This window comes from Eptesicus fuscus, chromosome 1 (genome assembly GCF_027574615.1).
Source record: "Eptesicus fuscus isolate TK198812 chromosome 1, DD_ASM_mEF_20220401, whole genome shotgun sequence".
Lineage (NCBI taxonomy): Eukaryota > Metazoa > Chordata > Mammalia > Chiroptera > Vespertilionidae > Eptesicus > Eptesicus fuscus.
In genome coordinates, this window is record NC_072473.1 from 126160501 (window position 1) to 126188100 (window position 27600).

The 27600-nt window shown below is 40.3% G+C and overlaps 1 protein-coding gene across 2 annotated transcripts in view; it reads right to left on the minus strand.

The window, feature by feature from the left end:
* Positions 1-14046, minus strand: part of FAAH2 (fatty acid amide hydrolase 2) — a 48245-nt gene extending 34199 nt beyond the window's left edge. For both annotated transcript variants that reach the window (XM_008159525.3, XM_054713693.1), the window contains exons 1-2: positions 13759-14046; positions 6355-6437 (exon numbers count right to left, since the gene is read on the minus strand). In XM_008159525.3, coding sequence (XP_008157747.2) covers positions 6355-6437; positions 13759-13950 — 275 coding nt within the window. In that variant the 5' untranslated portion in view covers positions 13951-14046. The remainder of the gene's footprint in view (positions 1-6354; positions 6438-13758) is intronic.
* Positions 14047-27600: the final 13554 nt, after the last annotated feature.

Here is a 27600-nt window from a genome sequence, read left to right on the forward strand (position 1 = left end):
ATAAAATTTAGGAAATAGGCTGCAAGCCTTTATATCAGAAAATACAATGAGAAGAACTGCAGCAGGTATTTCTTCAACATGTCTTACTAGTGTGATATTATCAACACCATTTACTGGCAGCCGATTTGTTGGTGGTGAGACACAGTTCCTGGGACACTTGACACCTAGAAATTTCCCAGCCAGTTAGCACAGGGTGGTCAGCTTCCTAAGTCCTATTCCTTCCAAGTCTAGAGCAGAGGCCTTTCCAAAGGCCTTAAAAGCCCCGTTGTTGATATTGCCTCAAAACCTAAGCCACACCTAATCAGCAAATGCAAAGAACTCTAAGAGAAGGTTGTATGGGCAGAAAGAAAACTAACTACCATTACACGTGGGCTCAGGGCCACAGGCAGCACTAAACCGCTGACACCAAAGAAAGTCCTGTAATTTTAGCCTATCTACAAGCAGGTGCCCCAGAAGAAAAGAATCCTCACCCCGGCCTCTGTAGAGATGGACTGAGAACACATCCTAAGGGAGGCTGCAACACCAGAATGATAAATAGGCTAGACAGTGTGGTGAGTGAAAGACTTTACTGAGGTCTGAGAGGCCTTTTAAAAAATGTTTTTACAATGGAATACTATGCTGCTGTAAAAAGGAACTCCTACCATTTGCAACAGTATGGATGGACCGGAGTGAAATAAGTCAGTCAGAGAAAGATAAATATCACATGATCTCACTCATTTGTGGAATATAATGAACAAAAACAGGTCCAGAGACAGAGAAGCATCAATCAGATGCTCAAACCTCAGAGGGAAGGTAGGGGAGGGTGGGGGTAAGGGGGAGAGATCAACCAAAGGACTTGTATGCATGCATATAAGCCTAACCAATAGACACAGACATTAGGGGGTGAGGGTATGAGCAGGGGAGGGGGTAGGGGTGTAAGCGGCCGGGGGGGGGGGGGATAAGGACACAAATGTAATACCTTAATCAAGAAAGAAAATTAAAAAAAAATATGTTTTTATTGATTTGAGAGAGAGAGAGAGAGAGAGGTGAGGGAGAGAGAAACATTGATGACCGAGGTACATAGATCAGCTGCCTCCTGCACACCCCCACTGAGGATTGAGCCAGCAACCTGGGCATGTGCCCTGACTGGGAATCAAACCGGTGACCTCTCAGTGCATGGGACATCACTCAACCAACTGAGCCACACTGGCCAGAGATGAGAGGCCTTTTTAATACTATATATCCTGCCTACTCCCAATGGTCTCACTAGAGCAGGGTCTAGGAAAGCCAAATCCAAGGAGGATTCCATCTCTGGTGAAAAGCTGTACAGCCACCTCACCTCTATAGCAGAAGCTATACAGACTGCCATCATCATCTGGTTTACTTGTACTAATTTTTCAGAATTTTGTTTTTGCATCACTTCCTCCAGAAAGCTTCCATGACACCTCTCCAGACCTGGATAGGTACACCTCCTCCACCCCACAGTGTTCTCTTCTTACAGAGCCTTAGCTCCACTATGCTGTAAACAATAGCTATTTGTATGTTTCAACCACCAGACTAGGAGGTAAAAGAGGCCAGGGCCTGTGTTTTGTTCACCTTTGTACCTTCCAATACCTACCACAGTGTCAGGCATATAGTAGGCATTGAACAAATGTCCGGTGGGTGAGACAATTAAGATCACAACTAGAGGCCCGGTGCACAAAATTCATGCACTGGGGGAGGGGGGTCCCTCAGCCCAGCCTGCACCTTTTTGCAGTCCTGGACCCCTTGGGGATGTTCGCCTGCCTGCTGCTCTTTACCGCTCTGCTCGCTGCTCCTTAGTGCTGCCGCGGAGGTGGGAGAGGCTCCAGCCACTGCCGCCACACTCACCAGCTGTGAGCCTGGCTTCTGGCTGAGCAGCGCTCCCCCTGTGGGAGCACACTGACCACCAGGGGGCAGCTCCTGCGTTGAGTGTCTGCCCCCTGGTGGTCAGTGCGTGTCATAGCAACCTGTTGTTCTGCAGTTCAGCAGATTTTCATATTAGGATTTTATTATATAGGATGGCAATGCAACTCTGAGTCAAGCATTCTATACCCCCACTTTATTTATTTATTAAATATATATTTTATTTATTTTTACAGAGAGGAGGGAGAGAGATAGAGAGTTAGAACCATCGATGAGAGAGAAACATCAATCAGCTGCTTCCTGCACGCCCCCCACTGGGGATGTGCCCGCAACCAAGGTACGTGCCCTGACCAGAATCGAACCTGGGACCCCTCAGTCCGCAGGCTGACGCTCTATCCACTGAGCCAAACCGGTTTTGGCTATACCCCCACTTTATGATGGAACTGGGAAAACTCAGGGATGTTGGTGTGGTGTTTTTTTTTGCTAGCTAGTGCTTTCTTAGAGCCTCAATTACAGGGTGCTATAGACTGAAAGGCAAGGAAAGAGTGAAGGGATTTGCTTCTTCCACTTTGTTTGTTGTTCCTGATAATATTGTCCCAACAGCAGCCTTTCATCTAGGCCAGGGGTGGGGAACCTTTATTCTGCCAAGGGCCATTTGGATATTTATAACATCATTCAAGGGCCATACAAAATTACCAAGTTAAAAATTAGCCTGCTATGTTTGGTCAAACACTTAATTAATTCATCCCTAATGCCTTGGCAGGGCCAAACCAAATGATTTCACGGGCCCTATCAGACATTCCCCACTCCTGATCTAGGCAAATCTAGTTAGTCCGAGCTTCCTATTTCTTTCCATACCCTAGAACCAGTCTCACGGCACCCCCTGAGAAGTACCAGTATCAGGCGGCTGCCCCTCAGAGGTCTGAATCATAGCTCCATGAGGGTTCCTCTGTAAGCTTTTGAGGCAGCAGCAGCTAGGCAGCCCCCTACCCTCCTCATATGCGTCTAGGTCCTAGCTCTGCAGGAATCTTTTTTTACCTTCTTAATTCTGACAATGCCATATTTTCCCTTTGTCCTCTCAGATCTAGGGGTGGTAGTTGTTTCCGTTGTTTCCCACATTCATTATCTCTGAGTTGCTCCAGTGCTACACACTTTTGTTTTTTTTTTCATTCCTGAAAAACCTATTTCAACAATTCTGTATAATATATTTTTTCAGAATAGTGTGGTTCTGGACCCTGAATGAAACAAAAATGGCGAGAGCACCATGTGCCCTGGGAGCTCAGAAGCAGACTCGTCACAAAGGCTGAGATGATTCAATAAAGTGCAATTGAGACCGGAGCTGAGTCCCTGGGAAATAATTCGGCCAAATGTGGAAGAGATAAGGAGAGGGGAGGGATACCAGGCAGAAGGAACAACATATACAAAGTTAGGGAGATGAGAGAGAGAGCACAATAGGTCAGGGGACATGGAGTAGTAGCTAGGGAATAGGTTATGAAGAAACAGGAAATGCCTGGCATCACAGGAAATAAGGAAGAGCCATTAAAACTTGTTGACTAATTGAAGTGGGCAGATCGTCTTGGCAAAGAGGGGTGAAGCCAAGGGTTACACCCAGGTGTCTGGCTTGTGTGACTGGGCGGAAGAACAGGTTTGGGAGAAGTTGATAAAGTGGTAAACATTTTCTGATTAGTTTTTCAAGAGTAGAGAGAAGCTAGGAACCAGCAGATTTAGAGTCCATATTTTCTGCTGCTACTATATTTCGTAGCTGTGTGACTTTAAGCACTGAACTGCCTTGAGAGTCAGTTTAGTGTCCAGTAAACAGGGGGATGGCAATGCAGTAGAACTGTGTATAATCATGAGGACAGTTCCATTTATGGAGCTCCTATTATATTAACAACCATAACAATACCAATAGCTAACACTGACTGATTGATGTAAGGGCCTGTGCTGCATGCTTTACATATATTTTTCATTTAAAAATGTTTATGAATTTTGAGAGAGAGAAAGGGAGAGGGAGAGAGAAACATCGATGTGAGAGAAACATCAATCGGTTGCTTCCTGCATGTACCCCGAACCCACAACCTGGGCATGTGCCCCAACCAGGAATTGAACCTGCAGGACTATGCTCAATCAACTGAGCCACATAGGCCAGGGCCATATATTTTTCATTCTAATGCCAATATTTTAATTACAAATACAATAGAAACATAATTAGCACAGTTAAAGCCATTTTGGTATACTTTAAGGGAAAACCACTGATGTTACACATAGCATGACTAAACTTCCTAAAATTATTTCTCAATCCATGGCTTTTCTCTCTCCAAATCTTCAATCCTTTCACAGCTACTGCCCTGCCCCACTCTCCCTACTCCCATAAGCAACCTCTCCATTCACCTATGTGTAGGCTCCCCCATCATTTTCAACGAGGACAGAAATTTAATTCTCTCTCAGATCTTCATTAGTACCCTCACACAGAAACACAAGTTCTACAACCTAAGACCTCCCTCCTTATGACTCACATTCCTTAAAATACAATAGAAAAATAAAAGCAACAGAATTTCCTTTTCTCAAATATTTAAAGATATACTGTCAACAAATTACATTTCAAATAAAAACCCAGTGCAGAATCTGGGGAAACATCTGCTAAAAAAAGTGTTGGGAGGATGGTACCAGTGTAGAGCTGGTCCACAGAAAAAGAAAGGGGACAAGGGAGAACTTCTGGAACATACAGACACTCTGTACTTCTGTTTCTGTGAGTTTTGGCACCAGATGTCTACATATTTGGATCATGGCTCTATCACATGCTACCTGTATGACACTAGGCAAGTAACTTAAATTCTCTGGGTCACACTTTTCACATTTACAACATAGCAAATGTAGTATTTTATGGAAAAGCTTTTGAAATGATTAAAGTTAAAATGTATAAAGTGCCCCAGCCAGTGTGGCTCAGTGGTTGAGCATCAATCCAGGAACCAGGAGGTCATGGTTCGATTCCTGGTCAGGGCACATGCCCGGGTTGTGGGCTCGGTCCCCAGTGTGGGGTGTGCAGGAGGCAGCCGATCAATGATTCTCTCTCATCATTGATGTTTCTATCTTTCTTTCCGAAATCAATAAAAATATATTAATAAGGAGTCCATTCTTTATAAAAATTACCAAAAATGTATAAAGTAACTATAAAGCACAATCTATTTCATGTAGTAGTGTATTTCATAAAAATATCTTAAATATTTATAATTTCATAATGCTGGTTTTCATTTAATTTACATGTACAGTAACTGGCAAGTGATATTTTTCAATTTTTATAGTAATATAATCTTTCACTTAAAAATAATTGACTTAAGTGATGCAATTTAATAAGTATATTAATTAACAATAGAGTTGCTACACAAACAAGACAAAAATCTTGAAGGCACTATATGAATGAGATCTGGAAAATGTCGCTCTAGATCGTGGCATGATAAGAACTGTGCTCTGTAGGATGCCACTGGAAAACAAATCCAAATTTTGTCCCTCTAATACCTCACAGCTCCCTGGAAGAGTTTACTTGGTAACTGAGACACAGAAATCACATATACACTGAGTGGCCAGATTATTATGATCTCTGAATGCATAATAATCTGGCCACATAATAATCTGGCCATATAAAAAATATATATCAGAGGCCCGGTACATGAATTCGTGCATGGGTGGGGTCCAGCCAGCCTGGCCAGGGGGAGGGGACATGGGTGGTTGGCCGGCCTGCCTGCTGGTCGAACTCCTGGTCGAGGGGACAATTTGCATATTAGCCTTTTATTATATAGGATATACACTGAGTGGCCAGATTATTATGCGTTCAGAGATCATAATTATCTGGCCACTCAGTGTATAATATCTTTTTAAAATACCATCTACTATACTAAATCCACATTGGAATGTGTGGTAGTAATGGAGCATTCTCTTACTAGAGTTGCTACCAAAAACCCATTATTTCAATAAGCGCTCAATGGTGCCTACCAAGTTCAGGCCTTGTTCTGGGTGTTGAATATGTAAAAACCAATGAAATGTATTCTTTGTCATCAAAGATCTTAAAGTCACTGGGAGGTGTGAGGAAGCAGTCAGAAACATAAAAGCTCAACAAACGGCAAGAAGTGCTGAATTAGCCCTAGCTGGTTTGGCTCAGTGGATAGAGCGTCGGCCTGCAGACTGAAGGGTCCCAGGTTCGATTCCGGCCAAGGGCACATGCCCAGGTTGTGGGCTCGATCCTCAGTAGGGGGCGTGCAGGAGGCAGCCTGATCAATGATTCTCTCTCATCATTGATGTTTCTATCTCTCTATCCCTCTCCCTTCCTCTCTGAAATCAATAAAGAAATATTTTTAAAAAGTGCTGAATTATAAGTTAGGGTAGGTCCCAGTGAGAAACCAAAGGAAGGACACAGAGGAAGAGGAGTCCAGGAAATATGCCAAGATGGCATGGCCACAGAAACAGGACCAAAACCATGCCAGTAAAAATGCTCACCTGTACTTGACAATTCCATTGATCAGTGGGTTCACATCCACGATCCTGTTGATATAAGCCTGAATGACATCTATGCATCTCACCTGCAAAATACAATAATTTTTTAACAGGTGTTTATTTGAAGAACAATTTATCCATTCAACAAGCACTTTTTATTTAAGACATCTTCAATGAATTATCCAGTCCACTGTGAGGTAAAAGATGTCTACTTTGAAGCTAAAAAAGTCAACATATGCCAGTATTAGAAGGCTCTGAACAATGGGTAGGGATAAAAGACATAAGCTCCCCTTTAGTAAATAGAAATTGGAGTCCAGAGATATTATGTGTATATACTCAACTAGTAAATATTTTTCTAGAAAATAACTAGTATAACGATAGATACCCATTTCATAGCAATACCCTGAAATTTAACATTACATATCACCTTTGCAAATTCTAGGAGTTGAGGAGTGGAGACAAAGCTCACTAATGCAGTTTCCAGATAAAATAAAGGACACCAAGTTAAATTTTAATTTCAGATGAATAGCGAATAATTTTTAGTATAAGTAGGTCCCAAATATTGCATGGGGATAATTTTACTAAAAATTATTCATTACTTATCTGAAATTAAAATTACACTGAGTGTCCTGCATTCTATTTTGCTAAATCTGGCAACCCTAGGCCAAGGATCTTAGTTTAGGAATATGAGGAGAGGTAAGACAAATAAAACACCTGGGGATTCTTAGGGATTAGCATTTATCTATTATATACAATTATAGTTTTAATGATAATTTTTATACCTGGGGCAATAAGCATTAAGAAATTAAAAAGCAAAGTAAAACTCCCAAATAAACAGGAAAGGAAAGGAAAAGAAAAGAAACTAGATCAAGCCAGAAAAAAGTAAGGAAAGGGAAGTGAGAAAGTAGGTATAATAAATTATAAACATTACATCAAATGGAAGGAATTAAGCAAATTACATCATAATAAGTGAGGACTGAATTCCTCTATCAAAGAGCAGAGACATCAAAACTGTGGGCTTTTTTGTTTGTTTTTGTTTTGTTTTGTTTTAAAGCTCAACTCAGCTATACATTGTTTACAAGTCATTCATCTGGTACAAAGCGACAATGAAAGGTTAAAAATAAAAGAATGGGCAAAGATATATGAGATAAATGTAAACAAGAAAGCACATGTGATATCATTAATATCTGATAAGCAAATTTCACCACTGAAACATGAAATATTACAATCCATTAAAATGATATAACAGTAATATACTTTTTGTATTAAAAAGCAGGCAAATACATAGAGCATAAACTCCTAAGAATATAAAGAGAGCTTGACCAGAAATACAAGTATAGTAACAGATAATATAGCTTTTTCAGAAACTGACAAATTAAGTAGTCAAAAATAAGCTTATATCTAGGAATTTAGTAATACAGCCAATATGTTCAAGGACATAGAGAGAACTTTTATTCCATCAAAAAGAAACACTCTTTTTGTTCATGAATCATGAACAGAAAATGATAATGTATTTATCTAAACACGAAGAAAATCTTAAGTCACAAAAGTTAGTAAGAGTTCCTATCAATTAAATCAATAATCATAAACTAGTAATTCTAGAGAACCAAAGTAAGAAAAATATAATTTTAAGAAGGCTTAACTATTTCAAAACACACTCTTCCACATAACCAATGGGTCTAAGAGATAAACAAAATTAACCCTTTGCACTCGCTTGCTTTTTTCTCGATTCCTTTATTCTACTTGGGATTTAATTTTTTAAATACCCCAGATTTTGCTGGGGCCGGTTTGGCTCAGTGGATAGAGCATCAGTCTGCGGACTGAGGGGTCCCGGGTTCGATTCCGGTCAAGGGCATGTACATTGGTTGCGGGCAGGAGGCAGCTGGTCGATGTTTCTCTCTCATCGATGTTTCTAGCTCTCTATCCCTCTCCCTTCCTCTCTGTAGAAAATCAATAAAATATATTTTTAAAAAAATACCCCAGATTTTACAAAGCACGGCAGTAGAATAAAAAACTGGAGTTTCTTTTCATACAAACTTATTTATTTGGATTTTTTAATATTTCAAATTATTGATACATTCAAAGAGTATAAAAAGAGCTGCTACCGATGCTAACCGTGTCGAATCACACTCGACATCTGAGTGCAAAAGGTTAAAATAGAAAATTATACAGAAATTCACCAAAAGAGGAACATTTCTTACCAAAACCTACAGAACACAAGCTAAAGCTGTTGTAAATGTATTCTTCATAAAAATAATAGGACATAAGCTAGCCAATGTAAAATGATAGGAAAATAAAGTAAATTTAAAAAGTAAATAAAAAAGATAATGATAACCAGCGACCTCCTGGTACATGGGTCAACAAATGCTCAACCACTAAGCCACGTGGGCCAGGCTATTGAGTATTGATTATATTAATGTAAGTAGATAATATAAGCACATATGTTTCAAAAGCTAAAGGACCTCCCCACCCATCATCTAACATTCCCTCACAGTTCTCCCCAGAATCAACTACTATATCAGTTTTCATGCATTTTCCTAGAAAGAAACAGAGAGAGGAGGGAGGGAGGGGGTAGAGGGAGAGGAAGAAAGAGAGAGAGAGAAAGAGAGAGAGAGAGAGAGAGAGAGCAAAAAGATTTTTTTCATACAAATGACAGTATATTATATAAATTGTTCCACACTTTGCACAGTTTATTTTTTAATTCAACATTATGTCCTGGAACTCATTCCATATCTTGGACATAAACAGTCACTTTATTCCTTCTTATTTGTAATATAATTTTCTAATACATATATATAGAAGCCCAGCATGTGAAATCACTCGGCCCCACCCACCCACACGCAGCCCCGCCCACCCATGCGGGTCTTTGGTTGTTATGGTGTTAGGGCCACTGGGTTTTTATAATACACACACACACACACACACACACACACACACACACACACTATAACAAATTTAATCAGGACCCTGATTTGCTTTACAAGCATTTGCTATTAAAAATAACATGAGGCCCTAGCCAGTTTGGCTCAGTGGATAGAGCGTCCGCCTGTGGACTAAAGGGTCCAGGGTTTGATTCTGGTCAAGGGCATGTACCTTGGTTGCAGGCTCCTCCCCAGCCTGGACCCTGGTTAGGGCTCATACCGGAGGCAACCAATCGATGTGTTTCTCTCACACTGATGTTTGTCTTTCCCTCTCTCTTCCACTCTCCCTAAAATTCAAAATATCCTCAGGTGAGGATTAACAAAAGAAAAAATAAAATAAAATAACATGAGGATATCCTCATTTACATATCATTAGGTGACTTCTGAGTGGGAATTATATCTTTAAAACCTCACCACCACCTGGATGGTGTTGCTCAGAGTTTGAGTGTCGACCCATGCACCAGGAGGTCACTGGTTCAATTCCCAGTCAGGGCACATGCCTAGGTTTCCAGTTCGATCCCCAGCAGGGGGTGTGTGTAGGAGGCAGCTAATCGATATTGATGTTCTCCTCTCATCCATGTTTCTCTCTCTCTCTCTCTCTCCCTCTCCCTTTCTCTCTCTCTCTAAAATCAATAAAAACACATTAAAAAAACACTTCATCACCTTTGGGATCACCAACAAAATCAGACTTCCAAGTGTACAAAGACAATGGCCCATTTATGGATAGTGGCGACAGTGATAAGTTGATATCCTTTTGTGAGGTCCAATCGTAGAGGCCAACTGAGGTTGTGGAAGTTGAATAGTGGTAGCCTGAATTCTGAATAATGAAACAGAGACTATGAATCGAAAGGCAAGCACATATAGAGTTGACATTGACTCACAGGAAACTGACGATTCAGAGAACTGATTAGCATGAAGTAACACAGCAACGGAATCAAACTGACCTAGCTTTATCACTTCTTAGCTGTATGACATTGGACAAGTTACTAGAGAGGTCGAAACTTTGCTTTCCTTATCTGTAAGATGGTGATAATTAATTATGCAATCTCAAAAGGTTGTTATGAGAATACAATTTTTAAACATCTAAGCAAAATATCTGTCTTAGCAGCATAAGTGTAGGTAATGAGAATGGGATTGATAAAACCAAAATAAAGTGGCAGGGACAAGAAAACAAAACAAAATAAAATATCCCTCTATAAAAGCTAGCATCCATGAGTGTATTTCCTGTTTCCTACTGAAAGATAAGACTGAAACCTATAATACTATTTAACTTTTATTGAGCATGTGTTAAGGGTTTCATAGCCATTATTCCATTGAAGTAGCCAGACAACTTTATGAAGACATTGTTATACTATTTTATGACCATTTTACAATTAAGGAATCTGCAGCTCAAAGGGGTTAAGTCACGTACCCAAGTCCTGATCCTTAGGGAGAAAAATAAAAGGCCAACCTTTGGCCTTCAGAGACATAAGGAAAACAGATTAGTGACTTAATGGCCTTTTCAAGCCTACGGTATTAGTATAAAGACTCAAAAAGGCAATTGCCATCCAGATAGCAAAACCGGGGTTCAGTAAAATAACAGGAAGAAACTTGAATTTTCTGACGAAGGTCTCAAGGCAAACGGAATGTACCAGAACTTTACGACTTTCCTTCACCCAGTGTATAGAATGTACGCACGCATTCATGTACGCCAGGACCAAAAGATAATATCTCAATGCACGTAAGTACATCTGAGTAAGTACATAGAGCCTGTTGGAGCTAGCCCTGTTAAAATAAATAGGCAACAGTGTCAAATCCCTTATATTTACACTTTTATCTTGATCTTAAGAGTAATTTCTTGCCTTTTAATATGAGAATTGAAGATAAAATACAGAGAGTTCCTAGTATACAGTATAAGCTATATAAATGATAACTATTATTATTCCATCTGGAACCTTAGATGTGACCAAAAAATGCAACTGAAACTGACTAGTCTCACATAAAAAATAGGTAAAATCATCATGAATCTTTTTTTTTTTAAATATATTTTATTGATTTTTTACAGAGAGGAAGAGAGAGGGATAGAGAGTTAGAAACATCGATGAGAGAGAAACATCGATCAGCTGCCTCTTGCACACACCCTACTGGGGATGTGCCCGCAACTAAGGTACATGCCCTTGACCGGAATCGAACCTGGGACCCTTGAGTCCGCAGGCCGACGCTCTATCCACTGAGCCAAACCGGTTTCGGCATGAATCTTTTTAATGGCTTCCTCCTAGTCCCTAGCAGTAGGACTGAAAGGAGGCCAACTTTCTCAAACATTAAATGGTCCAGGGCAGTTTTTCTCATTCTGGGTACTACTGACATTTTGGGGCAGTCGATCCTTTGCTATGCAGTGGAGTCACTTGTGCATGGCAGTATCCATGGGCTCTATGCACTCAATGCAAAAGCACCTTCACCCAGTTGTGACAGCCCAAAATGTCAACAGACATTGTTATAGTCCCCCGGAGAGAACCACTGTTCTAGAAAAAGGAAGGAAAGAAAGAAAGAAAAAGGCAGAAGTTGTTAATATGGACATTGACAGAGGTAGAAATTTGGCGGGATTGAGAGAGAACTAGGACAAATAAGACTATATCTTCTCCACTTCTTACCTTAAGAACATTTTTATAGACAGTATATGTAGATAATATCTTCTCATAGATGAGCATAACATATCAATAATGATTACCCGATGATGGTAATAATAGTAAGACATAGGATTATGCCAGGTGGTATTTTTAATAGGTTTACATAATATGATCTTAACCCTCACAATTCTTTTTTTAAAATACATTTTTATTGATTTCAGAGAGGAAGGGAGAGATAACATTAATGATGAGAGGGAATCATTGATTGGCTGCCTCCTGCACGTCTGACTGAGCCCACAACCCAGGCATGGGCCCTTGACAGGAATCGAACCTGGGACCCTTCGGTCCGCAGGCAGATGCTCTATCCCCTGTGCGAATCGAACCGGCTAGGGCCCTTAAGGTCGATTCTATAATCAAATCTGTTTTTCTTGCAGAATATCAGAGGCACAGAGAGGTTATGGGATGTTTCCAAGATTGCATTACTAAATAGTAGGAGAGGCAGGATTTCTCAAGCCAGGCAGCCTGGTTCCAGAGTTCATCCTTCTAATCGCTATCCTCCACCTCTATGTGCCAGGTGCTTGACACGCATTATTTGCAACTGTCATGGCAACCCTTGCCCAGGGTGACAGAGCTTTGAAGAGGCAGACCCAAATTTGAAAGCTAATGTCTTTCCACTACATCTCACTCCCCCACAAAAGGCTAGGAGAGGAGAGAGGGAAACAGCGGAGTATGTCATTGAAAGGTTATCAGGAGTATAAACAGGCATTCTAGATTCTAACAATAAAGCAATGAGGAAAAACAAATGAGACAAGAGAGGGATAAAGACAAGAGGGGAATAAAGAACGGACACTAGACTATAACCCCAGATCTCTAGGGAACTAACTACTCCTGTGGCACAGAAATAGACGGTCCTGCTTGCAATTGTTTGAGCTGCTTACGTGTTTGCATTAAGCATTCCCACCAATTTGGGTGTATTTGTGCAAAGCGTTTTACCTCGGGTTTCTCGTGTGTAAAATGGGTATATTACCTAGACACCTGCATCAGTGAAACAGAACATGCTTCAACAGCCCGCGCGGCATTTGAGATGAACTTCTACACTGACTATACGGTAGTCACGGGCCTTACTATCCGATGGCAGGTATACCCGCAGCAGGTACACATTTTTTAATATAAAAATCCCTTGAGCCGCCCCCCTCCCCCCCGCCAGGTGGCTTAGTTGGTCGGAGCGTCGCCCACCCGGCCAGCAAAGAGGATTGCGGGTTCGATCCCTCGCCCCACCCCCCACCCCCTCCCCCACCCCCGTCCTGGCATGCACGGAAGGCTACGGATGGATGTTTCTCTCACCTCTCTCTATTTCTCTCTCTCTCTCTCTCTCTCAAATTAATTTAAATGAATAAATAAATAAATATATCCCCGGGTGAGGATTTTTAAAATTTTAATCCCTTGAAAAAGAAGCATCACCTAGGGCGGGGGCGGGGGCGGGGGTGGGGGCGGGGGCGGGAGCAGGATCGGGGAGCTCAAGAGGGGATGGATTTCCCTTGGGATCATTTTGTAAACCGCACCCGACTTATCCCCGCACAATTATTACACACAAACAGGGCAAAAGGACACGAAGAAACGTGAAGCGGCGCCAACCCAGCCCCACCGACGCCCACTGCAAATGCTCGGGGTAGAAACACTACAACTCCCAGAAGTCTCCGTTCATCCCCAATCAAAGCCTCTCCTCCGCCGCCCCACGGGGAGTGGAAAGGAAATGTGTCCCCACAAAACCCCAACTTGTTACCACAACAACCACCGCCGCCAAACGCCCAGGGATGAAGTTGCCCCGAAAAGCCCGGTCGGCCCGGTCCCGCTGGAATCAGCGCGCGTCGCCCGCTCACCTTCCTCTGGCGGATCAGCTTGGCCAGCTGCACCCCCGAAAGCAGCAGTAATGGTTCAGTCACAGGCGGTGTGGTCATCGAGCCAAACTTGGGGCCGCCGAAGGCTCGAGCGACTTGGCCTATTAGGCCAATGAGAAAGCCCATCGCCTGCAGAAGCAGCAACTGGAGCCGGGCGGTGAACAGAGGCGCCATGGCGGCTGGGATTCCGCCGGGTCCTAGTGCTGGACGGTTCCGTGCACCCTCGGCCAGAGGAGCCGGAGAGACTAAGCAAGGGAAGTGTTTAGGAATCCTTTCATTTGTGAGTCCGAGATCTACCCACAATTCCACAGGAGCCGACTTGTCATCACCTGCTGGGTTCTGGGCCAGGGATGGGGGCGGAGTAAAGTCTTCCCAGCAACTGGCTGAGTGTAACGCAATCCATTGTTAGTGCCCCTGGAGCCCAACCCAGAGAAGGGAGATAAAAGAAGGAACACTGCCTTTGGAGTTGCCAGTTCGGCCACGAACTAACCTTGGCCAGTTTATGCTACGTTTTCGATACTCGGCTCTAATGAAAACTAGGAGTAATTATTCTTACATCAAAGGGTTATGGTAAACACTAGGTAATTCAATGGCACAAATCATGGCACATAGTATAAATGGTAGGTGTTATCATTGATTTCATTTTACCTGTGAAAAAAAAGTGTAAATATGTCTTTGCATGTAAATATGTAGTATGTTCAACTAAATAACAAGCACCTCAGGAACATATTATCTATATCCATAGTATTTAATCCGTGTGAAATCATAAACAGGTGGTACTGATAAATAAATAAAAATCTAGTCCACATCTCTCTCCAGATACTTAAATTCAGTGCCTGTTTGACATGTCTGCATGAATGTCACACAGATCCAGCCATTTTCAACGTGCCCAAAACTCTTCATCTTCCCAAACCTGCTACTCCTGCAAATTCATAAGCGGCATTTTCATCTACCCAGTCAGCCATGCCCAAAATCTGGGAATCACCTTAGATCCTTCTTTTTCTCTCATCCTCATGAGTAGCCACCAAGTCCAGTTAATAATTTCCCCTCCTCACTCAGCCCTAGCTCAGATCTCATTAATGTTTCAGTGAACTTCTACAGATAACCAACTGATTACCCTGCCTTCATTTAGAGTGTTCTTCCCAATATATAAATCCAATCAGATTACTCCCCTGCCAATGGCTCTTCAGTGATCACCCACTTTCTTCAAGTTCAATCCCCATCTACTTCATCTGTGATAGATCCTCCCTTCCCCCAATTGATGGACGGAGTATGACGTAAACTGCACCTGCAGCCTGAACATTCCTAAGCACCTAACCAGGCACCTTATATGGACTGTACATTGAACCACCAATCAGCACCTGCCAAATACCCTAAGCCCCCGATTCCTAAGTACCTAAGTGCCTAATCATGTGCCTTATATGAAACCACCAATCAGCGTGTGCCTAGTACCCTAAGCCCCATCCCTTCCCTTTCCTCCCCTCAAAAGGCACCTTCACCCCTGCACATGTGCTCTCTTCCTTTGCAAGGCAGCCCTGCAGGGTCCTTCTCCTCTAATAAAGCCTGCAGTCCTAGTCTTGGGCCCTCTGTCTCATCTTTCAATCTGGTATTCAAATATCTAATGACTGGTGTCTGAAAACCTCCGTACCTCATCCCTAGCCCATTCTTTTCCTCAGGTGCTATGCTCCTGCCAAACTAAACTACCTAAAGCGTTTCTCTCCCCTCCATATCTTTGCATATGCGTGCCCCACCCATATCCTCTCCGTCTGACTCAGAACAAGTACCGCCTCCTCCAAGAAGTCTTCCCTGAACACCAAACTAGGTTTCCTGCCACTCTTCTTGTGACACCACACTCTACAGATTAACAATGTCAAAACACTTATAACCCTCTATTTCCATGGTGGATTTTTCTGTCTACTCCTCATCTAGATGTGAACAGAGTCACTCTCATTCATCTTTGAACTGTCAGAGGCTTGTCATGCGGTTAGTATAAGTTTGTAGGTTGAAGATATGAATATATGAAAGAATGAATGCTGAAGATAGGCCTTGAGCTTGGCATTTAAGGCCTTGAGTAGGTGAAATGCAAAGGTCATCCAGGAACTATTTTTTTCATTTGAATAAGTTAGATACTGAAAGATGTCATCACAGCAATTCTAGCCTAGTTGGAAGCGCCCAGTGGAATGCAGGTTAATCATGATAGGCACCTCTGACAGGTCCACTAAACACAGCTGATAGTAGATTGTCAGAATCTAGGCTGCATTACAGTTTTGAGCAAAATCTATAGCTGCGTGAATCTTCTTTTCCCGGGAGAGTATTTGTCAAAGGGAAAGTCTTCCCTTTGCCTAACTTTTGACACTTTATCTAGATTGTAAATGACCTTTTATATATATATATATATATATATATATATATATATATATATATATATAATTGATTTTTACAGAGAGGAAGGGAGAGGGATAGAGAGTTAGAAACATTGATGAGCTGCCTCCCGCACACCCCTACTGGGGATGTGCCCGCAACCAAGGTACATGACCCAAATCAAACCTGGGACCCTTCAGTCTGCAGGCCGACGCTCTATCCACTGAGCCAAACCAGTTAGGGCTGTAAATGAGCTTTATCTGAGTCTATGGTGCAATAGATCTGGATCCAAATCCTAAATCATGCACACAGTCCTTGTATAAATAACATAATGCCTTTGTGTTTACTCATCTGTAAAATAAGAATAACAGCTATCTCGCCCGGTTGGCGTGGCTCAGTGGTTGAGCATCAGCCTGTGAACCAGGAGGTTAGGGTTCGATTCCCAGTCAGGGTACATGCCTGGGTTGCGGGCTCGATCCCCAGTGTGGGGCATGCAGGAGACAGCCGATCAGTGATTCTCCAATAGAGATGGATATTTCTATCTTTCTCTCTCTCTCCTTTCTTTTTTGAAATAAATATATATATATATATATATATATGAATAACAGCTATCTCATGGTGTTATGAAAAGTAAGCCAACTATGTATATAAAGCTTCTATAATGACTTCCCAATGCATCATAGCTCTTTTATTCTTTTTTATTGAATTTATTGGGGTGACATTGATTAATAAAATTGTATAGGTTTCAGGTGTACAGTTCTATAATACATCATCTGTATATTGTATTGTGTGTTCACCACCACAAGTTTAGTCTTCTTCCATCACCCTTTATCCCCCCTTTACCCTCTTGTACTTCCCTCCATCCCCTTTCTCTCATAATCACCATACTGTTGTCTGTGTCCATTAATTGTTTTTCTTAATCTTTCACCTTTTTCACCCAGCCCCACAACGCCCCTCCCCTCTGACAGCTGTCAGTCTATTCAGTCTATTCTCTCTATGAATCTGTTTCCATTTTGTGTGTTAGTTTAGTTTGTTCACTAGATTCCACATATGAGTAAAATCATGTGGTACTTATCTTTCTCTGACTGGCTTATTCACTTAGCATAATGTTCTCCAGTTCCATCCATGCTGTCAAACAGTGTAAGATTTCCTTATGTTTTCATGGCCCATTCTATAAATATACCACAACTTTTTATCCACTTCTACTGATGGGCACTTGGGCTGCTTCCAAATCTTGGCTATTATAAATAACACTGCAATGAACATAGGGGTGCATATAGTCTTTTGAATTATTGTTTTGGGTTTCTTCAGATTTATTCCCAGAAGTGGAATCGTTGGATCATAAGGGAGTTTCATCTTTAATTTTTTGAATCAACTCCAAACTGTTTTACACAGTAGCTGCACTAGTTCGCTTTCCCAGCTCTTTATATCTGTTTGTAATAGGCAAAGAAACACAGTCTAAGTTTAAGAGATGGGAGAAATTACATTTTGACCCAAAGAGGAAAAAGAATGAGAAATAATGTTGGCGTGTTTGTGAAGGCGGTGTAATCTTCCTATTAACGTCAGGGAGGATTTCTGTAACTCCACAATCCACTTAGTAATCAATGGTGGAGGCTCAGGAGTTATCCTTGGCTCCTTCCTAAATTTCAGTTTCCACTATAGAGCTTACATATTAGCATGTCTGCAGTGTGTTCTCTACTCTCCATTTATACTGCTATGGCCTGAATTATGTGATAGTTTCTTAAATGATGCTATGATGCCTTCAATCTGACCCTTTTCAAAACCAGTCACTACACTGAAATTTTATTTTATTTTCTGATGAAGTAACTTATGCTTCTGTTTATACTGTATACATTTGGCCTGTCTTTCATATCCTCATGAAAGTGAGTATTATTATTTTTATAATTTTACTAGAGGCCCAATGCACAAAATTCGTGTAAGAGTAGGCCTTGCTTCCCCTGGCTGCCAGCACTGGCTTCCCTCGCAGCGCTGGCTTCATCCGGAAGGTTGTCCGGAAGGATGTCTGGTCTAATTAGCATATTACGCTTTTATTATTATAGATAGGTGAAGAATTGATTTTCAGTGTTTTTCAAATTTATATTTATTGTATTTAGAATAATGCTGAACACCTTTTTCATATGATTATGGGTTATTTGCTTATCTTCTATTGTTAATTTCCAGCCTGTTTATATCCCTTGCGAGTTTAGAGTTCTTAATTTAGTGAGGGTGTTAATCTTGTATATACCTTATTTGTTTATAGTATTTTTCTCAGTGATTTTTTTTCCTCGGTGAGTTTTTAAAAATATATTTTATTGATTTCAGAGAGGAAGCGAGAGGGAGAGAGAGATAGAAACATCAATGATGAGAGAGAATCATTGATGGGCTTCCTCCTGCACATTCCCTACTGGGTACTGAGCCCACAACCCAGGCATGCACTGACCTCCTGGTTTATAGGTCAACACTCAACCACTGAGCTATACCTGCTGAGCCAATGAGTTGTTTTTCATTTGATATTATTGAAAGTTATGTTAAAACATAAAGATAATTTAAATACTTATGTAAACAAGTCTGTTAAACTTTCCCATTGTGATTACATTCACCAATATTATCCTTAGTATCCTTTCTCAACAATCTATCAATTCACAATTCACCTATGCTACCCCTCTTTTTTGAAAATTTTTTTGCAGAAAGTTTTTTTTCTACTCTTCAGATAAATCCTAGCATGGAGTTGAGACCATTAAGGGTAGGGTGATTGCTAGCTTTACTAGTTTTACTTCCTGCCAGTTCCTTACTCACACACACACACACACACACACACACACACACACCCTGTGCTCCAACTATTCCAAACTACTTGCAATTCCCTACAACAGCGGTCTGCAAACTGCAACTGCTATCCTATATAATAAAATGCTAATATACAAATTGTCCTGTTGGGCGTTCAACCAGGAGACCAGGAGTTTGATTGCTCACTATGATGTGTGCTGACCACCAGGGGGTGGCACAGAACATGGGGGTGACCAGTGGTGGCGGGGCACTGAGGGTGTGAGGGAAGGAGGAGGCGGGGAGGCGGGGAGGCAGGGAACATGATCGGCCTGGCCTGGGGACCCTACCTGTGCCTGAATTTCATGCACCAGGCCTCTAGTTTAAAATAACTGGCATAAAAATAATAAACAAGCATACTCCCTAATATATATGTACATAGTTATGTATAGACTGCATTGAATTTTGCTAATGCATATATGAAGAATGCATCCTACAGACAAATATAAAATGTACATCATAGAATACAAAGAAAGAAATTGAGGTAGAGGATTTTTTTTTTAAAGTCTTAGTATTTCCACACACTCCAATGTATTATCCTGTGCACTCCTGGAGGTATTTCTCACACTGACCCTGCCCCCACCATGAAGATCCTGACCTAAATTACATATGCTCTATAACAGTCCATTAGCTGGTGTCTACTTTCAGCCCCCTTTTTCTTGCACCCCTGCATAGTTGTTTAAATATACAACTATTTAAACTTTAAGACTCAACTAAGACACCATACCTTTCAGGAAGCTATTTCTGCCCACTACCATCTCCAGTCTGATTTGATCTGACTCTTACTTTGCATTTCCACAACACACCATATGTTGCCTTGTCACAGCACTCAGTGCACTGTGCTATAATGAAATATCCTTCCTCCCTAAAGAGTGGAAATTCCCTAGGGTAAGGACCCTTTTTTAAAAGTTTAAAAAATCAATAAATATTTTTTATATAGCTTCAATTCATTTAAATACATTTTATATTTTTTTATATTTAAAAAATTTTAAGTCATCTCTCTATCATCAGAGCCTGAAACAGGGTAGGCACTCAAAGAATGTTGATTCAATAATTTAATGAGTAAATGGAACTATCATAATTTTGTTTGAGAACTAACAGAGTGCTCTCTCACACTCAAACAAAATACTCAACCCACTACCACCCACAGAAGCACAACCAGAATGCATTTGAAAATACACTGAGTGGCCAGATTATTATGATCTCTGAACACATAATAATCTGGCCACTCAGTGTATTTCCTATAAAATAAAAGGCTAATATGCAAATTGTCCCCTCAACCAGGAGTTCGACCAGCAGGCAGGCCAGCCAACCATCCATGTCCCCTCCCCTTGGCCAGGCTGGCCGGACCCCACCCATGCACGAATTTATGCACTGGGCCTCTAATATATGTATACACACACACACACACACACACACACACACACACACACACACACACACACTGAGTGGCCAGATTATTATGTGTTCAGAGATCATAATAATCTGGCCACTCAGTATATATACTCATTTCAGTAAGCATATGTTTATGATAAAAATATCAAGACTTTACACATGGATGCACATGCACACAATCACAGCTATGAAAACAAAATTATTCCTGCTACCCTTTCACAAATACTAACATAAAAACAAACATACCTCAGCAACCACAAACACCAGGTTAGGGGAGTCAAAGGTTGTGTGGCTTGATAAATGGTAGCAAAATAGGTAAATTAATAAGAAATGATAGGATTTTGAATGCATATACACCCTACACCAAGAAAATTTGTTTTTAAAATATATTTTATATTTATTTAAATACATTTTTATATTATCATATTTTTAATTAAACTTTATCCTATATAATAAAAGGTTAATATGCAAATCGACTGAATGGCAGAACAATCGGTCGCTATGTCATGCACTGAGCACCAGGGGGCAGACTCTCAATGCAGGAGCTGCCCCCTGGTGGTCAGTGCACTCCCACAGGGGGAGTGCTGCTCAGCGAGAAGTCCTGAGCTGGGCTCAGGGCTGGTGAGTGCAGCAGCGGTGGCAGGAGCCTCTCCTGAGCCTCTGCAGCAGTGCTAAGGATGTCCAACTGCCACCAGTCAAGACATCCCCCAAGGGCTCCCAGACTGCAAGAGGGCGTAGGCTGGGCTGAGGGACACCCCCCCCCCCCACCCACACACACACAAGTGCATGAATTTCGTGCACTGGGTCTCTAGTATATAAATAAAAGAAGCCTTTACTGCACATGGAGAGTCTCTGACAATGCAACATGGTTCCAAGGGTTGCTTACTGGATCAACTGTTGAAATTTTAGATTTCTTGAAACAAAATCTGTCTCACAGTTTACCTCAACTAACACCATCATGTTTCCTTCCTACAGCAGCCGAATCAGGCCTTCTTTAGTCTACCTCCTATGCAGCCTGGCAGCTTTGCTCTAGTCCTCCTTCTGGGCTTGCTCAGGCAGCCAGCTCTCTGCCCTGCACTGCTGCCAAGATCCGCGTGATGCCTGGTCCCACACCCAGTTCAATCACTTTCTTGTCTTAAAATCCACATTTTTTATTTTTGAAATAATTGCAAAGGCTCAGAGCCTGTGAAAGCCGGAACCAGGATGACAACCCAGACTAGGCCCACGCAGGCTAAGAAAGATGTTGGGTGCTGGCTCTGGCCTTGCCAACCCAGTTACAGACTTCTGGTGTGGAGATGCCCTCCTTATTTTGAGATAATTTTAGATTCACATGCAGTTTTAAGAAATAATATAGAGAAATTCCAAATACCATTCTCCCCAATGATAACAGCTTCCAAATTACAGTTAGATGTCATAATGAGGACATTGGTATTGATACAGAACATTTCTACCATCACAAGGATCTCTCATGTTGTCCTTTTACTAGTATAGCTTCACCTACTTTCATGTTGCTCAATCCCCTTCTTTTTTTTTTTTTTTTTTTTTTAAATATATTTTATTGATTTTTCACAGAGAGAAAGGGAGAGGGATAGAGAGCTAGAAACATCGATGAGAGAGACACATCGACCAGCTGCCTCCTGCACAACCCCCACCGGAGATGTGCCCACAACCAAGGTATGCCCTTGACCGGAATCGAACCTGGGACCTTTCAGTCGCAGGCCGACGCTCTATCCATGAGCCAAACCGGTTTCGGCTCAATCCCCTTCTTAACTCATGGCGACCATTAATCTGTTCTCCATTTTTATGATTTTATTTCATAAATCTATATATATAAAAGGCTAAGTGACTGACCATCCATCTGTCCAACCATCCAACTGACCGATCGGCCAGTTCATATGACGTGCACTGACAATTTAAAATTAACATTGACTCGCGCATGTACAATACATATGAAGCTCTTGCTGGCACCAATCGCAAGGGTATGCTTTGATCTGTCATTGTTGATCATGAATTTGGTTGTTTTTGTTGACATTCTGAAGCTGAAATAAAGAGTTGTTGTCGACAGAATATGTCTGAAGACCAACTATTGGCACACCGTACCTCTGACACTTTTATTATAGAGAAGAGGCGAATAGCGATATTAAAATATTTCTTTTAATTAATTTCCTTTCAATGTGCATGAATCTGTGCACAAATCTGTGCACCGGGCCACTAGTATTATATAAAATTAGATGCACAGAATTTGTGCAAGAAAAGACCTTCTTTCCCCCGGCTTCCGGCACCGGCTTCCCTCTAGCACCCAGGACCCAGGCTTCACTCCTTCCCTTGCAGCACTGGCTTCGTCTGGAAGGTCATCCAGAAGGACATCTGGTCTAATTAGCATATTATGCTTTTATTATTATAGATAACTGACACATTATTGTAACTAATTAAGATTGAGTACTTTCATTTAGCATAATTCACTATAAATTCATACAGGTTACTTAGTATATCAATAATTTATTTCTTTTCATTGTTGAGTAGCATCCCATGATATAGATGTGCCAGTTTATTTAACCATTTTCCTATTGAAGGGTGTCTGGGTTGTATACAATTTGTGGCTATTATAAATAAAGTTGCTGTAAACATTCATGTAAAGATTTTTGTGTGAACATAAGTCTTAATTTTTCTGTGATAATTGCCCACGAGTATAATTGTTAGGTCATGTAGCAAATACCTTTTGTTTAATTTTCAATGAAATTTACAAAATGTTTTTTAGAGTGTCCGTACAATTTGATATTTCTTATCAGTGATGTGTAAGTGTTCCAGTTTTTTACATCTTCATCAGCAATTGTTATTGCCACTATTTCTTTTTTTACTTTAAGCATTTTGATCAGTATGTAGTGATATCTCATTTTGGTTTAAATTTGCTTTTTCCTAATGGCTAATGATGTTTCTTGTGCTCACAGGCCATCTATATATTCTTTTCAGTGAAAATTCTCTTCATTTCTTTTGTCTCTTTTCTAATTGGATTTTCTTAACTGTTGAGTTTTAAGATTTCCATATACTAATATAACCCAAACACTAGTCCTTTGTCAGACATGTGATATTTGTATCCTGGCTTTTCATCCTCTTTACCAATTCTTTCATAGAACGAAAGTTTTTAAATGTTGGTTTGATTCAATTTATCAATTTTTCCCTTTAAGAAGCATGCTTTTGGGGTCAATTCCAAGAATTATTCATCAAACTTTAGAGCTTTAAGATTTTCTTTTATTTTTTTCTAAAATTTTATAATTTTATATTTAACTTTATGATCCAGTTTGAGTTAATTTTTAGGGGTTAGATTCAGGTATAAGTTATTTTTGTTTGTTTGTTTGTTTGTTTGCTTATAGATCCAACTGCTCCCACACCATTTGCTGAAAAGCCTATCTTTTCTGCATTGAATTGTTTTTACATCTTATTTAAAAAAATCAACTTGGCATATTTGAGTGTGTCTGGGGTCTTCTGTTTGGTTCCATTATTCTATTTGTCTATCTTTTCACTAATACCACACAATCTTGATTATGAGAACTGGATAACGTCTTGAAATTGAACATTTCTCATGTTTTACTTTTACTTTTCAGAAACTTTTAAGCTATTCTTACTTCTTTGTCTTTCCGTGTAAATTTTAGAATAATATATTATCTATATCTATACAAATTCTTGCTGTGATTTTGATATCATTTTTGTTAAATCTGTATATTTATTCATTTGAAGAGAATCCATATCTTTATGTTGACTCTTCCAATCAGTGAATGTAGTTTACCTCTCCATTTATTTAGATCATCCTTAAGTTCATCAGCATTGTGTAGTTTTCAGAAACAAGTCCAGTACATTTCTTTATATTTACAACTATTTTATTTTTTTGAGTGACTATAAATAGTATTGTATGTTTAACTTTGGTGGCCATGTGTACCATGCTAGCATATACAAATACAAGCAACCTTGGCGAAATCACTTATTACTAAATGTTTTTTATAGATTCTATATAGACTTTCTATATAAACAATCATGCCAATTGCAACTTCCTTTCTGATCTGTGTGAATTTTCCTTAACCTTGCCTTATTTATTGGCTAGAACTTCTGGCACTGTATTCAATATGAGATCTTCTTCCTGATCTCAAGGGAAAAACACTCAGACTTTCACCATTTTGTATAACGTTACCTGAAGGTTTTTCAGATGGTCTTTGTTTAGTAGAAGTTCCCCTCTCTGCTGATTTTTCTAAGCATTTTAATCATGAATGGGTGTCCAATCTTGTCAAATTTTTTCTACATTGACTGATATAGTCGTATAAATTTTATTTATTTTTAAAATATATCTTTATTGATTTTAGAGAGGAAAGGAGAGGGAAGAGAGAGAGATAGAAACATCAATGATCAGAGAGAATCATTGATCGGCTGCCTCCTACACGTCCCCCAACTGGGGATTGAGCCCACAACCCAGGCATGTGCCCTTGGCCGGAAATGAACCCAGGACCTTTCTGTCCACAGGCTGACGCTCTATCCACTGAGCCAAACCAGCCGGGGCTGAATTTTATTTCTTAAGCTATCAAAACAATGGCTTAGTTTATTTCAAATATTTAATTAGCCTTGTATCTCCAGAATAACCCTACAAAGTCATGGTATATAATTCTTTTTTTAAAAATATATTTTATTGATTTTTTACAGAGAGGAAGGGAGAGGGATAGAGAGTTAAAAACATTGATTAGAGAGAAACATCGATCAGCTGTATCCTGCACACTCCCCACTGGGGATGTGCCAGCAACCAAGGTACATGCCCTTGACCGGAATCGAACTTGGGACCTTTGAGTCCGCAGGCCGACGCTCTATCCACTGAGCCAAACCGGTTAGGGCTATAATTCTTTTTATATTGCTGAATTTTATTTGCTAATATTTTATTAAGGACTTTTGCATCTATATCCACAAGAAATATTGGTCTGTAGTTTTCTTCATTAGTCTGTCTTTATTTGGATTTGGTATCAGATTAATAATATCTTTATAAAATTAATTAGGAAGTCTTGCCTCCTATTTTCTAGAAGAGATTATATGAAATCGGTGTTAATGTCTCTTTAAACAGTTAGTATAATTCTCCATTGAAACCAAGTGGGTCTGGATATTTCTTTTGGGGAAATTTTAAAATTATGAATTCAATTAACTATTAAATTATATGGTTAAATTATCTGTTTTATTTGTGTGAGCTGTGGTAGGGTGTGTTTTTTGAGTAAGTGTGCCATTTCACCTATTTGTCAAAATTATGTGTTTATAGTTGTTCATAATATTCCCTTATTATCTTTTTGAGGCCTGCAGGCTCTGTAGTGATATTACTTATTTCACTTCTAGTATTAGCAATTTGTTTTCTCTCTTTCTTCTTTATAAGCCTTCCTGGAGTTTTGTCAATTTTGTTGATATTTTCAAAGAACATGCTTTTTATTTCATTGATTTTTCTCTATTATCTTTCTGTTTTTTTTTATTTCACAGATGTCTGCACTTATCTTTATTTTCCTCCATATGTTTCTTACACTTGTTTTGCTTTTCTTTTTGTTTACTAAATTCTTGAGTAGAAAGATTAGATTACAGATTTGAGACTTTTCCTGTTTTCTAATGAAGCAGTTAGTGTTATGAAAACCCCTCTCAGCACTGATGTTACCTGTGTCCCACAGATCTTGATACGTTGTAATTTTATTTTTGTTCATTTCATTGGATTTGTTTATTTCCCTTATGACTTCCTCCTTGATGCATGTATTATGTAGAAATATGCTACTTACTTTCTAAGTGTTTGGAGAACGTCTGGTTCTCTCTCTGTTAGTGGTTTCTATTTTGGTTCCATTGCAGTCAGAGAATACACTCTACATGATTCCAACTTTTTAAATATGTTGAGGTTTTGTGGCCCAAAACCTCAACATATAGAGCACTTCACCCCAAAACAATAGAAAGCGGACATTCTATTGTTTTGGGGTGAAGTGCTCTATACATTTTGAGTATGTATCTTTGTATAGTTTTTATTTTTAGTGTTTGCTGTAGGTATTACATTACATTATATGTACATCACTTATCAAGTCTGATGGTGTCATAATATACCAGTACAAGTTCAGTATAAAACCTTATTGTAAATTCCAATTCAAGAGAGCAATGTAGGAGAATCCTGACCTCACCTATTTCCATGGACATAACCAAATCTTCAGCTGCATAAGGAACAATTTCCTCTGAAAGCAAAGCAAAACAAAACAAAAAACTAGTTGAACTACTGTTACACATTGGAAAAACAGGAAATACTCACTTCAAGTGCTGTCAGTGTGTAGGAGATGCTGAAACAAAATATCATCCAAAGGCCATCCCCAGCACAGCAATCAACAATCAGGATGAAATTTACAACCCTCAACTCTTTCTGAGGAATCAAGGTTTTGAACCCCACACCTGACAGCCCAACTTTTACGACTCTCACTTGGGAGAGACACTCCTAAAACATCTAGTGTTGAAAGCCAAAGGGCTTGAGTCCACAGGATGTAAAAAGTTATGGCAAACTTAGAAATAGTTCTTGAGGGGCTCACATGAAAACTAACACATCCCAGGGTCCAGAGCCCAGCACAGAGGCTGCCAACTGAAAAATCACCCAGACTTCCTGTGAAAGAGGTTAATTTGCTTACCTTAAAGCATTGGTCTGAGGGGCAAGCATCTAAGTCAACACACATCCGGTTATCTACTAATATACTATCCAAAGACAGAGGCCAGCAGATTCCATCTTTGCACACCCCCTCCCCCTTTGCCTCATCCCAGGTCACTGATCTATCCCATAAAGGAGCTTGCACACTCACCTTGTGCCCCAATTTTTGCATCTGCTGCTGCTGATACCTCTAAACGACTAGACTGCCTGACTAAGTGGCTAGAGGGGCTTATGCTTACAGTTACCACAGGACTCTAACAGATAAAGAATTTTTTTCACTGGCTACCAACCCCAGAGCACAGCTAGAGGCAACAGACTATGGTGCCTAGTCTGTCTATACAAGATACCTTTTAGTTTATCTTTAGAGCAGAAGCCTGGGAGCTAGGCTGCTAATTAGACATACATCTAAAGATTGGCTATAATTCTCTGCAGAGACCTTGGAGGGCAGGTACTATATTCATGTGCTCCATCTGAGGTGCTCCAGAGTGCTTGTATCTCCCAGAGTAGCGTCTACATGCACCTGGTATCCCTGTTTGTACAAGCATTTGGTGCCCTGGTTTTTGTGC